The sequence below is a fragment of the Oncorhynchus kisutch genome, linkage group LG15 (assembly GCF_002021735.2).
Source record: "Oncorhynchus kisutch isolate 150728-3 linkage group LG15, Okis_V2, whole genome shotgun sequence".
Lineage (NCBI taxonomy): Eukaryota > Metazoa > Chordata > Actinopteri > Salmoniformes > Salmonidae > Oncorhynchus > Oncorhynchus kisutch.
The window spans coordinates 49,061,955-49,078,760 of NC_034188.2; the positions used below are offsets into that span (position 1 = coordinate 49,061,955).

The 16,806-nt window shown below is 41.3% G+C and overlaps 1 protein-coding gene across 3 annotated transcripts; it reads left to right on the forward strand.

Moving 5' to 3' along the window:
• The first annotated feature begins 3,540 nt into the window (after positions 1–3,540).
• On the forward strand, positions 3,541–16,030 carry nrgnb (neurogranin (protein kinase C substrate, RC3) b). 3 transcript variants are annotated; one of them, XM_031790424.1, is made up of 4 exons: positions 3,541–3,656; positions 4,374–4,877; positions 12,228–12,435; positions 14,164–16,030. In XM_031790424.1, the coding sequence occupies exons 2-4, from the start codon at positions 4,830–4,832 to the stop codon at positions 14,217–14,219; spliced, it is 312 nt and encodes a 103-aa protein (XP_031646284.1). In that variant the 5' UTR covers positions 3,541–3,656; positions 4,374–4,829; the 3' UTR covers positions 14,220–16,030. The 3 variants fall into 3 exon arrangements, with proteins under 3 accessions (XP_031646284.1, XP_031646283.1, XP_020358300.1); XM_031790423.1 differs by lacking the exon at positions 3,541–3,656 and having other exon boundaries at positions 4,012–4,877; XM_020502711.2 differs by lacking the exons at positions 3,541–3,656; positions 4,374–4,877 and adding an exon at positions 9,826–10,701.
• Positions 16,031–16,806: the final 776 nt, after the last annotated feature.

Here is a 16,806-nt window from a genome sequence, read left to right on the forward strand (position 1 = left end):
GTAAATAGTAAGTTATTGTTATTGTGTTTCTTTGACAGTAATTTCTGAAGATTATTATTTATTTCATGTGGTTAATGATTCGTTTACATTTGTCCCTACTTTTAAAGTCAACCCTGTTATGTGAACTGAACTCTTGTTTTAATATGGTGAAACCATTCCTAAAATATAAAATATGTTTTTTAAAGAAACATTAAACATGCGTGTAATCATAGTGTAAAAGCAGGTGCGGCATTTTGTGGTTGAAAACTGAGCGGGTCGGGCATAACACGTCAACCATGTTACCCACAGATTGACAGGCAAGAAATGTTTTGGAATGTTTTTGTAAAGCTTGCATTCAATTGCTACTCCCTGTTGCACACAGGCCAAATTACACTTCTCCAAAAGGCACCAAATTGGTGGAACAACACAAGTATTATAGGCCTAAAATAATCCTCTCAATTCCTGAAAGGAAAAGAATGACATTAAATCATCACTCCCAAAATCTACATCAGTCACCTCCCCACAGCATTTGCTGCAAATGAGAAAGGCTGAGGTACATTCATTAGCTTTGGGAAAAGTCTGGAAAAGGTCTGAGTTTTTATGAAATAGACAAGCACCCTGATATTCTACTAAATGAGTAAGGGAGCCACAATGTGCACAACCGCAGTAAGAGACCAGTCTGAGTCAGAAGATGTCAAAGGAGTCCCGATGTATAAGGACCTGCGATGTAGATTATTAGAGAGAACAATGACATTCAGTACATTTGAACATATATTTTATTATACCCATAATTTGTATCATTATTTATGAATTCTCAAAAAAAAATGGTGAGCTGACTGAATCTCAAACAAAAGATGAAACTGGTAATATTGAGCCAGTTGGGATTCCATCTCCCACAAACTCAAACCTTGATGTCTCTGGAGATGTGCAGGGAACTGAAAGGCAAGGAAAAGATTAAATGGACAATGTCACAGATAAAGATGTAATTTCGATGCAAATAGATCCCTCCTCAGAGGTGTCATACAATAAACTCACAGATATGGATGCAGACACTGAAGAACAGTATAACAGAGGAAGTAAAGGAAGAGACAAAAGAGCTGACAAAGTGGTATGCAAATCTGATTTTATCTGTAAATTTGAGCCCAGTGAGGAGGTTTCACTCGGACTTTCAAATGTGGCTTTCAAATGTGGATGTAAGTGCTGAAGAACTGAGAAAGACTGAAGAGGGAGAGGAACAAACTTATCAGGAAATCAGCACTGGTGATGATTCAATTCTTGGAAGCTCAAAAAAAGAGAACCACAGTAGTGAATTTGAACTTACTCAGGAATTCTCATTCACTGAACTTTCCAATGTAGATGTACAGTGCCTTGCAAAAGTTTTCATCCCCCTTGGCATTTTTCCTATTTTGTTGCATTACAACCTGTAATTTAAATTGATTTTTATTTGGATTTCATGTAATGGACATACACAAAATAGTCCAAATTGGTGAAGTGAAATGAAAAAAATTACTTGTTTCAATCCCCTTTGCTATGAAGCCCCTAAATTAGATCTGGTGCAACCAATTACTTTCAGAAGTCACATAATTAGTTAAATAAACTCCACCTGTGTGCAATCGAAGTGTCACATGATCTGTCATATGATCTCAGTATATATACACCTGTTCTGAAAGACCCCAGAGTCTGCAACACCACTAAGCAAGGGGCACCACCAAGCAAGTGGCACCATGAAGACCAAGGAGCTCTCCAAGCAGGTCAGGGACAAAGTTGTGGAGAAGTACAGATCAAGGTTGGGTTATAAAAAAATATCAGAAACTTTGAACATCCCACGGAGCACCATTAAATCCACTATTAAAAAATGGAAAGAATATGGCACCACAACAAACCTGCCAAGAGAGGGCCGCACACCAAAACTCACGGACCAGGCAAGGAGGGCATTAATCAGAGAGGCAACAAAGAGACCAAAGATAATCCTGAAGGAGCTGCAAAGCTCCACAGCAGAGATTGGAGTATCTGTCCATAGGACCACTTTAAGCTGTACACTCCACAAAGCTGGGCATTACGGAAGAGTGGCCAGAAAAAAAGCCATTGCTTAAAGGAAAAATTTGCAAACATTGTGTTCGCCAAAAGGTATGTGGGAGACTCTGGTAAGATGAGACTAAATTGAGATTTTGTCCATAAAAAAAACGCTATGTCTGGTGCAAACCCAACACCTCTCATCACCCCGAGAACCCTATCCCCACAGTGAAGCATGGTGGTGGCAGCATCATGCTCTGGGGATGTTTTTCATCGGCAGGGACTGGGTAACTGGTCAGAATTGAAGGAATGGTGGTTGGCGCTAAATACAGGGGATTTCTTGATGGAGACCTGTTTCAGTCTTCCAGAGATTTGAGACTGGGACGGACGTTCACCTTCCAGCAGGACAATGACCCTAAGCATACTGCTAAAGCAACACTTGAGTGGTTTAAATGTCTTGGAATGGCCTTGTCAATGCCCAGACCTCAATCCGATTGAGAATATGTGGTATGACTTAAAGATGGCTGTACGCCAGCGGATCCCATCCATCTTGAAGGAGCTGGAGCAGTTTTGCCTTGAAGAATGGGCAACAATTCTAGTGGCTAGATGTGCCAAGCTTATAGAGCCATACCCCAAGAGACCTGCAGCAGTAATTGCTGCCAAAGGTGGCTCTACAAAATATTGACTGGTGAATAGTTATGCACGCTGAAGTTTGCAGTTGTTTTTGTCTTATTTCTTGTTTGTTTCACAATAAAAAATATTTTGCATCTTTAAAGTGGTAGGCATTTTGTGTAAATCAACATGTTGTGTAAATCAAATGAGACAAACCCCCCAAAATCTATTTTAATTCCAGGTTGTAATGCAATGAAATAGGAAAAATGCCAAGGGGGGTGAATACTTTCGCAAGCAAGCACTGTATGTGCTGAAGAACTGAGAGGGAAAAAAGAGTGCGACGAACAAGGCACTGCAGAGGATGGCCTCGGTGAAGGCTTCAAAGATCTTGCTGATGCTCAGGAGACTTCAATATCGCTCATGGTTGAAATCAGTGGACGATTATCACCACCCCAAACTGAATCCCCTGAACCTATCCTACAGGAAACAACGGACAATTCAGGGGGTGTTCCAGAAGAGGAAGGAATAGAGAATCTAATTGTTTCCACAACATATACTGGGGAAACGCATGAAGTTGCACCCTGTTGGGGAATAATCAGAATTGGTGGGTAACATAGGTAAGATGTTTTATATTCATCATATGTTTGTAAGTTACTTCTCATCAGAATGGTATTTTTGTATAATACTGTGACGAGGTTGCAGTTATCTGTTCTATGTCAAGACTAAGTTGCATGGGCCGCAGAGAGGGGAGAGGTCAAGGGGTCATCATGTGTAAACATATCTTTTGCTCCACTGTGTCTGTGCCAGTCACTCCCTACTTTTCCCATCGGGGAAAGGAGGATGGCAGTGTCTGGAATCATTCTATGCTCCCTCTTTGTTGACCTATAGGGTAATCCTGAAGGAGCTGCAAAGCTCCACAGCAGAGATTGGAGTATCTGTCCATAGGACCACTTTAAGCTGTACACTCCACAAAGCTGGGCATTACGGAAGAGTGGCCGGAAAAAAAGCCATTGCTTAAAGGAAAAATTTGCAAACATTGTGTTCGCCAAAAGGTATGTGGGAGACTCTGGTAAGATGAGACTAAATTGAGATTTTGTCCATAAAAAAAACGCTATGTCTGGTGCAAACCCAACACCTCTCATCACCCCGAGAACACCATCCCCACAGTGAAGCATGGTGGTGGCAGCATCATGCTCTGGGGATGTTTTTCATCGGCAGGGACTGGGTAACTGGTCAGAATTGAAGGAATGGTGGTTGGCGCTAAATACAGGGGATTTCTTGATGGAGACCTGTTTCAGTCTTCCAGAGATTTGAGACTGGGTCACTCTCCTCTCCGTGAGTTTGTCCAGGATTGGTTGTATTTAGAATTGGTTGTATCTAAATGACAATTTGATATACATCATAGGGTGGGGGTAATGTCTTGGTACCATTTTGTACCAAGGACGAGATAAGAGCTTTGTTTAGGAGACCAAACTGAACGATAATTTATAGCCAACTCTGTCTGACTAGGGGATATTCCTCTGAAGTAAAGTCTTTCTTTGTGTAAGTTCCTAAGACCTGTGTTTTGTCATGTCGTCTAGGGAGGGGGTGGATCTTTGCTATAAAGGAACCCATTTGCCATTATGTTGGGGACTCTCAACTTTTCATTAGAGATACTGAACTGTTGAAAGTCAAAATGCTATTGCAAAAGCTTAATTATTATTAAAGGTGAAGATTAAGCATAACTCTGACTCGTGTGTGATTTGCTCTCTCATCATTTGGTAATTAAGGAAATTTCCACGGCAACCCTCCATTGATGATGCCTCCAGAATCTTGTCAGATAATGGAAGTGTTTTAGGCGATGATAAAGAGCAAAAGGAGGAAAGTCTTGTTCAGATCAGCACAGAGGAGCTGCCTAAAACCCTTGAGGTCAAAATGTATGAACAACAGCCAGAGGAGGAAGGTTCGGGTGAGGCTTCACAAAGTGAATCAGAAAGACCAGATGTTGTATCTGAGGATGCTGAGGAAGAGGCCTTGTTGGAGATGATATTGATAAGATCCTTCAAAGATACAAGGAGAAGCTGGCCAGGAGAACAAGGTTAGACCTGTAGAGCTCCAGCAAGAGGACGATGAGAAGGAGACGGGACACAACTGAGCAACAGGAGGACGCAGTGGAGTACAGGGAAACTGAACTAAAAGGATTTGGCAAATAGGATACAGACCAAGCTGATGACAACCCAGAGCACATGCCAGAAGGACAAATAAAGGACATTGTGGACAAGACTTATGACCAGGTAAAGATAAATGTTTTGCTGATTTTTGGGAGGAATTTTTATGTACAGTAAAGTCATTTACCCACTGTCATTCAGTATTTCATTTATCCATTGCAGGTTTTATATATTGACACAGGTCAGTTTGGATTGGTCATAATGGCTAGATTGTCATTGGGAAAATCCATGTAGCAAGCAGACATTTTATTGTTGCAAAATATATCACTTTGATTATACAGTGTACGTATAAGTTTGGTCTGCAGTATAACCGCACTTTTAATGGAAACATCTTCCCTAACAGACAGTATTGGCAGTATGCTAGCAGTAGCAGCTTATGCAGGCTATTCACCTGGTTCAGACACTCTAATGAACTCTAATGAAATGTGTCCTTTGCAGTCTGCTCCCATTCCTGTCCCAAGTAGCTGTATTAAAAATAAACCCTTCAAGGACATCTCTGATCAACAACATCGCTCTGTACCTCTCCACTCGGGGTCTCCAGTGAGAGGTGATTGAAAATGCCCCAAAAATAGTTCCGCTTCCTCATGATGACATGTAGGGACTTTGAATGTCATCCGTTCGCCTTAAGCAGACACATTTCAAGTAGCAGTCTTTTTTGCACCCCCTTTTGCCATCAGAACAGCCTCCATTTGGCATGGACTCTACAAGGTGTCAAAAGCGTTCCACAGGGATGTTGACTCCAATGTTTCCCACAGTTGTCAAGTTGGCTGGATGTCCTTTGGGCGGTGGACCATTCTTGATACACATGGGAAACATAGTTTGCTATGTATTTAGGATGTCCATCACCCATTTCGTATGATATGTTACGAATTACAATTCGTATTCTATTTTACAAATTTGCAAAACATACAATATGTTACGAATTTGCAAAACGTACAATATGGCTAACGTTAGCTAGGCTAGGAGTTAGGGTTAGCTAACATGCTAAGTAGTTGCAAAGTAGCTAAAAAGTAGTAAGTAGTTGAAAAGCTGCTAACTAGCTAAAATGCTAAAGCTGTCTGTGATGAGATTCGAACTCGCAACTCTGGGTTGCTAGACATCCGCCTTATACCATCCACCCTGACCAACCACCATACTTTCGTTTTTGCCTTAAGTAACCATCTATCTTATGTAACCATACCAAACGTAACATATCATACTAATTTGAGTTACCCTGATTTACATGTATTATCTTATGTCGTGTAGGAGACCAGGCTGATGTCCTGGAAAGAGTAGGTGATCCTAATGTTTGTACACTCTGTGTATATCACGGACACGCCTTAACTATCTTGTATCTAGCTCTTTTTTTTACGAGCTATATTCCCTTCTCTTTCCGTTTGATAGGCTATGAACATGAATTTGGGCTAGGCTACGCTTTCATCATTTTATGCATGTTTGGCTTTCTCTAGATCAAACAACAAATTAACGGAGTTCCACCTAAAAAAAACATAAGGTACCCAGGCGACTAATAATGAGAGAGAACAAACAATATCAATAGCCTATAGAAACATCTAATCAAATCAAATCAAATTGATTTATAAAGCCCTTCTTACATCAGCTGATATCTCAAAGTGCTGTACAGAAACCCAGCCTAAAACCCCAAACAGCAAGCAATGCAGGTGTAGAAGCACAGTGGCTAGGAAAAACTCCCTAGAAAGGCCAGAACCTAGGAAGAAACCTAGAGAGGAACCAGGCTATGAGTCCTCTTATGGTTGTGCTGGTTGGAGATTATAACAGAACATGGCCAAGATGTTCAAATGTTCATAGATGACCAGCAGGGTCAAATAATAATAATCACAGTGGCTGTCAAGGGTGCAACAGGTCAGCACCTCAGGAGTAAATGTCAGTTGGCTTTTCATAGCCGATCATTCAGAGTATCTCTACCGCTCCTGCTGTCTCTAGAGATTCGAAAACAGCAGGTCTGGGACAGGTAGCACGTCCGGTGAATAGGTCAGGGTTCCATAGCCGCAGGCAGAACAGTTGAAACTGGAGCAGCAGCACGGCCAGGTGGACTGAGAACAGCAAGGAGTCATCAGGCCAGGTAGTCCTGAGGCATGGTCCTCCGAGAGAGAGAAATAAATAATTAGAGAGAGCATACTTAAATTCACACAGGACACCGGATAAGAAATACTCCAAATGTAACAGACTGACCCTAGCCCCCCGACACATAAACTACCGCAGCATAAATACTGGAGGCTGAGACAGGAGGGGTCGGGAGACACTGTGGCCCCATCTGACGATACCCCTAGACAGGGACAAACAGGCAGGATATAACCCCACCCACTTTGCCAAAGCACATCCCCCACACCACTAGAGGGATATCTTCAACCACCAACCTACCATCCTGAGACAAGGCTGAGTATAGCCCACAAAGATCTCCGCCACGGCACAACCTAAGGGGGGGCGCCAACCCAGACAGGAAGATCACGTCAGTGACTCAACCCTCCTAGGGACGGCATGGAAGAGCACCAGTAAGCCAGTGACTCAGCCTCTGTAATAGGGTTAGAGGCAGAGAATCCCAGTGGAGAGAGGGGAAACGGCCAGGCAGAGACAGCAAGGGCGGTTCGTTGCTCCAGTGCCTTTCCATTCACCTTCACACTCCTGGGCCAGACTACACTCAATCTTAGGACCTAATGAAGAGATGAGTCTTCAATAAAGACTTAAAAGTTGAGACAGAGTCTGCGTCTCTCACATGGGTAGGCAGACCATTCCATAAAAATTGAGGTCTTTAGGAGAAAGCCCTGCCTCCAGCTGTTTGCTTAGAAATTCTAGGGACAATTAGGAGGCCTGCGTCTTGTGACCGTAGCGTACGTGTAGGTGTGTACGGCAGGACCAAATCAGAAAGATAGGTAGGAGCAAGCCCATGTAATGCTTTGTAGGTTAGCAGTAAAACCTTGAAATCAGCCCTTGCCTTGACAGGAAGCCAGTGTAGGGAGGCTAGCACTGGAGTAATATGATCAAATCCTTTGACTCTAGTCAAGATTCTAGCAGCCGTATTTAGCACTAACTGAAGTTTATTTAGTGCTTTATCCGGGTAGCCGGAAAGTAGAGCATTGCAGTAGTCTAACCTAGAAGTGACAAAAGCGTGGGTACATTTTTCTGCATAATTTTTGGACAGAAAGTTTCTGATTTTTGCAATGTTACGTATATAGAAAAAAGCTGTCCTTGAAACAGTCTTGATATGTTCGGCAAAAGAGAGATCAGGGTCCAGAATAACGCAGAGGTGCTTCACAGTTTTATTTGAGACGACTGTACAACCATCAAGATTAATTGTCAGATTCAACAGAAGATCTCTTTGTTTCTTGGGACCTAGAACAAGCATCTCTGTTTAGTCCGAGTTTAAGAGTAGAACATTTGCAGCCATCCACATCCTTATGTCTGAAACACAGGCCTCCATCGAGGGCAATTTTGGGGCTTTACCATGTTCCATTGTTTTTGTGGTAAGTATTGTTGGCAAGTTTAATCAAGTTTAAGCTTATTAAGAAAGAAATGATCCTTGCGGTGTGGATAAATCCCATCATGCGAGGTTGAAAACCAAATTGCCAATAAAATATCATCCCTCTAGGCCTATCAAAAAAGCTTTTAAGACAATTAAAATGAATAACAGTAGCCTATTTTCCAAATATTATAATAACCTAAGAAGGTGTTGTCCTGAAGTTGCCACTTTCAGAAAGAACAGGAATGAAAGTCGGAGTCTATAGGCCTAGACGTAGACTATTCTCAGTCACAGCTTTATGACAGATTGAACAAACAATATTAAGAGAGGAGGATGAGGCAATTAAAACAATTATCGTCAAGTTCGGAAGAATGTAGACTTTGCTTCTATGCAGCTCATGATTTATAACCTAATGGCAAGACAGCCCGTTCCTCATCGGTTGCAGCTGTCACTTTGCTCAGTCATGTGGGCACCACACAGACACACACACACCTGTTCCTTGCTGAAGCTTCACCAGAAAGGAATATTAGCAAAGATTTGCATGCTCTTAGCCTCAACCCAGACTTTCAACAACATCTTTTGTCATGATTCATCCAGTTGTAGCATGCGATTTCTGTCTCTAGCCCAACGGTGGTTTGACATCGTCCAACCCTAGTGCGTGTGTTTGTTTGTGCATAGCCTAATATATTGGATCTGAATTTTCAGTGCCATGTTCTGTTTGTTCTTGGTTATTCCAGTCTAAATGATCATTGAGCCCAAAACAAGATTTATGAGCTAAAGTGAATTGCATGATTTAGACTATTCCCACTTGGCACAGACGTCAATTCAACATCTATTCCACTTTGGTTCAATTGCATTTCATTGAAATGACATGGAAACAACGTGGATTCCACCAATGTGTGCCGAGTGGGTTGTCACCAATAACCCATTTGATATATTTGGGCCAAAGGGTGGTCTTAGGCTGGGAGGTAGGGAGAGTAGGATTTAGAAGGATGTTACCATGGAAACTTGCACCATCCTTTTCCCTTCTTGGTCGCGGAAGGTCTGGAAGATGGAGATGCACATGATGAACTACCTGTAGATAGTTTGCTAGACAATGAGAATGTGTGCATATGGATGGTGGAAAATAAACTGAGAAAAGGGAGACTGGTTAGTTTTTATTCATTGGATCACTGTATTTTGCTTAACTTACCTGTATCTGCAGCATATCCATCCCTTCTCTATTTCTCGCCTTTAAATGTAGGCCGTCTACTCTGACCTACACCAAATGTCTTGTCCAGTGACTTTGTCCACTTTTTTTTTTGCTGTTCTTTATTCCCAGGGACGTTATGACTGATCTCTATCTGTAGGCAAAGGGCAGTTTAGTCACTGTACTGTACTCATCCTTAAATTGGCTTTGATAGATTAACATGGTGACAATTAATGACTCACACATACACATCACATGTCACACACGCATATCACACAAACACACACGTCACAACCCAAACCAAACAGAATCGTACATTTCCAACATACATCTGGTGAGGAGAACAGACCATAAGAAAACATATTGATTGTACGTTTCAGACCTTTTAACTCCAAGCTGAAGCAAAGCGTGACCAGGTGGATTTTTTTGAAAGATAATGTATTGACATAATGGGATGAAACAGGGGGAGGCAGTCATGTAAGAGAGGAACACGGACACATGGATGTTTTTTGCCGCTCTCCTCCCTGTCTCAGAGGCAATGAGCGAGGGCGGGGGTGGCATCTGGGATCTGAATGATGGAAAGGGTTTTTAGTTCTCCCTCTAAGTGTGTACAACTGAGCAACAAAACCAGTACGACATGTACTGTACATGTCTGTACATTGTGTGCGTGGTTTCTCTTAGGTTTTCCGGTTACACTTTACTTGGCATGTGCCAAATGGTACAGTATGTGGCATGTGCCAAATGGTACAGTATGTGGCATGTGCCAAATGGTACAGTATGTGGCATGTGCCAAATGGCCAGACACCATGTGTTAAAGTGGACATAACTTACATTTACCACTTTAAAAGATTTTTGCAATGTGCGAGACCCTTCGTTGATGACTTTGTCATATACTGTACTTTGAGGTCAGGTAAGACTTTGAGGTGAGGGGTACAGTAGGTCTGTGGGAGCCGAGCAGGTTATCAACCTTAATGAGACTGGGAGGATAGACCACATGGTTTGTGTGCTTGCAGGGGGTTGTTTCACACTCTCTCTTTCTCTCTCCCACCCTCTCTCTCACACACTCTATGCAAGCTAATACTAGGGAGTGTCTGTTAGTGGGAACGAGACGTCTCTATTGAGACACGAGATACATCTTTTTCGGTCAAGTACAGGCAAAAGGCATTTTAGGTCAGTTCATCCGAAGACTGTCATCTCTCAGATTGCTCATCATGGACTGCCACATTGTGAGTACATGCTTGAAATGAATTGTATTGCTTAATATACCGAACCCATATCTAACAAGTAATTATAGAAAACTATTCCTTCGTTACAGCTTTTTAACAGCACTACAGCTTTTTTTACATCATTCTAATTGGGTGATGGATTTATTAAAAGGCTTTTATATATGTCTTGAACGAGATTTATATTTTAGGAACCGTCTGAAAATCGTTTGTTTCCTTGTTATGGTCTTTTGGCTTGCTTGTTTCATCAGCCCTGAAAACTCCAGCTCTGATCTACCTGGTGTCCACTGCACCTGCTTCAGCTTTCTTCACAAGGCAACTTTCTGCCCAATTTGGCCTATATTATTTGCTTATGGATTGTTTGAAATGCTTTAAATGAATACTTTATGAATATCTATGGTAGAATGATATTGATAGCCAGAATGAGTATATAGGTTGTTAAAAGTATGAGTATGTTTCTTTGTCATTTGAGCTCATTGAGAAGACACATTTAGAGCGTACTGGTAGATTAACCCCTTGAAGAGTTAGAGAAACCTCACGATGGAACGAAAAACACTCCTGTCTTTCTGCTGCTGTAAGATATGCCAATGTTGGCATCCTACTCAGCCGTTAGACCTGAAACTAATGAATGCTATCTGTAATAGTGGGTGGTCACACTCCCACGCTAAGGGGTTTCACTGAGGACACTCTCAAATGCATCTCTTTACACTGCAGTGGGTTTTCTTTGTTTTGCCTATGCACCAAAAAAAAATTAAGAGGGGATGAGCAACTGGTGGGGTGCAGCGGACGTGTGTGGATGATTGCTGACAACCATGTCACTGTTCGGTAACCACTTGTGAATAAGGACAGTTCTATGTCACCCACCCACCACTCACCAACCCAGCTTGGTGTATTCTGCCAATGATAAGCTACAAGGTATACAATGGGGCTGTCTTTGTGTTATGAGAGTGTCAGAGAGAGAGAGAGTCTGAGAGATCTAATGTTGAATTCCCTTTATGTTCTTCTCACTCTTGATGGACAGTGTGACTGACTGGCCACTTTTGAACTTGGGGATCACTTTGAAGCAGAGAAACGTATTTCCGTTCTGTGCATACTGTTCGAGTGTCAGGTTAAGCAGTTTGGGAACATTGTTTACATACCAGTTACCCCATTCCAGTTTAGCAATGGCAGAAGTTAAGGCAATAGGTGTGAGGTGTGATAGGTGTGAGGTGTGATAGGTGTGCAATAGGTGTGAGGAAAAACAACAGAGAAGATAGAGCGTCTGTCCGTAGAGTGACAGTGTGATTTAAGGGCCTCCTAGACTTAAGCCCTTGGACCCTTTAGGACCCTGAAGATGCAATTGAGGAGGATATTTCACTATCGTTGACAACCATAAACAGGCTGATCTCCACTGCTGTTGTCCTCAGGCGGGTTTAGTCATTTTGGGCTCCTAGGCAGAAGTTAATCTGGGGCCCCTACTCATGCTACATTACCCCAACCAAGCCCCCTCTAAATCACCTAACTTCTCAGATATACTTGTCCTCCTATAGGAAGAATGCAGCCAACCCCAGGAGGAGGAGGACATCATGGACATACCTCTGGATGACCCCGAGGCCAACAAGGCAGCTGCCAAGATCCAGGCTGGCTTCCGTGGTCACATGACCAGGAAGAAGATTAAGCCTTCTGACAAGCCTGAGGGGGAGGATGAGGAAGTGAGCAGCAGTGGTGAGGCCCTCAACGGAAACCAGGGGGACACAGGTCAGTGACACTAGTGTCCCCTGACACACACACACACGTAGACCCAAACCAGTTTAGACTGGTATTAGCCTTGATATCCCCCTCAGGACTATCAGGACTAGTCTGGTGTAGGCCTATGTCATCAGTAACAGTTATACACAAATGATTGCAGTGTAATTTTCAGCTTGTAAACTTTCACTTTGGACATTGGTTATGGTTCTTGTGTCCCTGACATCCCCTACATCTTGTACATCCAGATTTGCACACTATTAGCAGAGTAACAGGACAACCATTTTGTGTACATAACAATATTAAATGCATTTATTGATCTGTTTTCAACATAAAATGCATACATTGTATGCATAATTCAGGGACACATGAAGGACCGCCATTTAACACAGCTTGAGAGCAATTTAAAAGCCATGCATAATTAACGGGGTCTAAATAAAGCTCATTAATGAGTTATTTCAATGTAAGTAATTTGACACTCCATAAAGGCTGCAGTGCATGATTGAAATCTACAACGAACGTCTTTATGAGGTGATTATTAATGAATAGTCCATTAGTTATATTGTCAAATAGATGGGATGCATTCTAATAAGAAATGTTGATCACAACTCAAGATGTGTGAGAGGGTGTCGGTGCCCAGAACCATGGCAAATCTTATCTAGATGTTCTGCGATAGTGTTCAATTATAAAGTGAATGACATGCCTTCCTATCTAATCAACACGTTTTGTGGTGAAAATATATTCAGGGCAAAACTGTACAAATACATGTTGAAAGTGCCACAGTATTTTTATAGTTGTCAGTTTCTTTTTAAACATATCAGCTACTGAAATGTACGTTCTTTGGCGGGTGACTAAAGCCTCGAATACTTCCAGGAATCAAAAAGTGTACATTGCAGCTTATTTCACATGTTCCTATTCCAGGGGCAGAGTATACTATATTAGTGTGTTAACCATCCCAAATGCAAAATGCATTTGACTTATTCGTTGTATCGTACAGCAACAGTACATATTATGCAGGCAACCACCACTTCACTGGTTCATCCTTTGTATAATAAAGAAATAGGACAGGACATTTTGTAGCGTTTACAGTGTTTCTTGTGTCTGTTTTATTTCTTGGTGTTTATTTTTGTGTTGAGTATGTGAAAATATGGGACAGCGGTTAGAATATATTCCAGGTGCAGTTGTTTCACCTTTACAGGACTTGAATTGGGTTTAGCCCCATCCTTGAGAAATGACCAACAAACAACTTTCCAATTCAAGCCTTCTCTGAGCGTCACCAACCCCCAACCCAGTTCTTGGTTGCCAAGCATCTTTATGTAGCAGTGTTATTTTTAACACCAGGTGCCTTATACCTCTGAGACACAGTAGAATTGATGTTCCTTGTCGTAGAGGCATGGGCCAGCTAAATCTCTCCCTCTTGGAGTAGCCTCTGCTTTTCACTAGGGTTATTGGTAACACATCCGATGAATACGGTCTTTATAATGCATTATGAGCTCATTAATAACACGTGAGCTATGCATAATGCATTATAAGGAGGGTATTCATAGGAAGTGTTTCACCAGGATCAGTAGTACCAATTGAATCATTGGCGTATGTTTTTAGTACTATTGTGCTTATCACAACCTTTTGTGAGACACCTCAATCTTGCGCATGTCATTATAGCCTTGCTGAGTAATGGCAAAATGAATTCTTCATTCCATCTGCAGTGCTAAATTCTGCTTCTTCTTCGGTCTGTTTTAGTATCAGGAGGATCAGAGGGAGTAGAGAGAGATGACACATCTGTGCCGGAACAGTGAAGCCTCTGACCTCGATGAAGAGAAGAAGAAGATTTTTTTTAAAGAAGAAGAGGCATGGCTGTGGCTGCACCTTTTTTTCCAGGGGAGCAACTTTCTATGTAACACAAAAAAAAGCAGTGTATTATCCAGATTTTGGGATGTCATCTGATTTGTGAACTCTTTAACACTCCTGCGTCTTTGACCCAAATTTGCATCTCTCACTGCATGCACTTGTGAAACTTCTGTTAGTGTGCTAGTCTAGAAGAAGATATGCGAGGCTGATAACACATTTTTCTCATGCTAAACAGGGCTGATTTGAGTCGAATATAAAGTTTGTGTACAATTATGCATTATGAATGCACGTCAACCGCTGGAATGCTTGTTTCTGCGTTGTTTCAAGGTGCTTGTATAATTACTATTTCATTATTTCTGGTGTACACAATATCGCTAAAAGGGTGGTAGGTACCCTTATGGGTTATTGGAAGGCATACTATTTAAGTTGATAATTAATGTATTGTTATTTGGATTTGTAGTCTTTAAGTGTTGTGCTCAATATTGAATAATGGAATTACTTTCACATATTAGTCAGCATCACCATTTTCTCCAAATCAGATCTTCCAACACAGTACTATAGTTTATTTGCAGATAGTAGTACTCACGTTAAGCTTAGTCTTTAGAGAAATTGAGTCATATCCTCTGCTAAACTATTGACCTAAATCAGGTGGTATTATTATCAGGGGTTGGAACCAAAATTATTTTCCAATCGTTTCGTTCTGAACAGAACCATCATTTTTTAAATTTCCATTCCACTGTTCCGACCTGAAAAATGAAGTTCAGAACCGGTTCTTACCCCCAAAAAGTACCAGTATATATCTTTCATTTCTGTTCTTTTATAAACCTCTGAAATATATATATATTTTTACATTTACTCAACATTAAATTACTTCACCAATTAGTGCGGATAGAGCAGCTTTCTATGGAACGGGCAAGCTATGGTTGTTTTAGCTTACGCAGCCTAGGCAGCCGTTAGACTGGGCTACAGTTGTTAACATGCACGATGGACGGTCACGTGTAGGGGCATGAGATGCAACTGACATTTTGCAGCTGGGGAGAGAGCGAGAAATGCTGGAGGGGGAGGCTTGACTTGAAGCGCCGAGCATTATTATGACATGCATTATCTGAATTAGGGCCACATCATTATTCCTACAGAGGAGCGGTTTCTATGGAGGAACTTTGAATGTCGTTGAACATCCGAGTGTTGGCTTAGAGTTGGACCAGAGCTAGCTAGCTTTCTAACAAGCTTGTGTGTGCAGAGTGGCACCAGAATTTTAAAAAACATCATACCTTTTTTTAGTTAATAAATCCACTGTGAAACGTGATAGTATCTCTAACTTGCATCGAGAAAGTGAATTCATTCTTCTCTAATTATAAATCAGAATTTCTGAATCACGCTTGTAATGTCAGTAGGCTACAGTAGACTAAGCTTTGAAGGGAGAGGGGCAGGTTGCCTACACATGCAGACACACTGGTGAAGATTTTCAGCTGGCAGGCAGACACTGGAATATGAAAAAAAATGCCTGAGATGTAAAATAACGTCATTAACCGGTCACTATGCTTTTAAATGAACTGTCCTGTTCCAGAACGGTATAGATCACTTTCGTTCACAGTTCTGATCCTGTTCCCCAATTTTTTGTTGTTGTTATTTTCTGGTTTTCAGTTCTGTTCCCTGAACCGCTTCCAACCCCTGATTATCATCATGCTTCATGAACAGATTGAATTAAATAATTGTAAAGGAATAACAGTTGTAAATCAATAAATCCATATCAAATGTTTGTGTAGGGCATCATTTCAGCTGTTCAGAGCACCATATATATTTCATGAGTAATATATAATTCATAACAAAAACAAGTCTTGACCCTGACCCTTACCCACTCATGGATATGGTGATGGGTGTTTGAAAAAGATGAGTCATTTATATGTAGAAACAGTCATTAACACTTGATTCGCAAATTACTGTATCCAAGGTTATTGAGCTAGGATTCTGGAATGAATCAATAATAACAGCAGAGTCTTCAAGCTCTATCAACATGATTACAAACATGATCACGCTGACAACAAATTATGACAGAACATGATCACCCGATATTGAATGGTGTTTCATAGAATGCATCAACCCTAGTTTTAAAGGGAAAGTTCAGGATTTTACAACTTGATGTTAGATGATTACTCACCCTGAAAGTAGTCTATGGTCCAGGAAAAATTGTAATCTGAACTTCCCCTTTAAGCGTTAAATGTATTACAAAAGTAGTGTAGGGAATGCAATCTCAAGACAGAACAGTTGTTTTTTCACTGAACTGTAATGCAGCACAAGCATAGCTGTTAATTGGAAAGTCTTCCCACCACTAAACTGAAACAAATGGTAACTGGTCTTCCGTGAAAAGCTTTCTCTGTAGGGGAACACCAGGAATACCTCACATCACATGACAAGTAGGAGACTTGCTTGATTGTTTGGTTGGTTGAACAGAATCTCATCTTTCCCCAGTTTCTATTCATGTTGCAGCTTTGAATATAATACATATAATGATTTTCCTCTGAAAAACATTCTCAT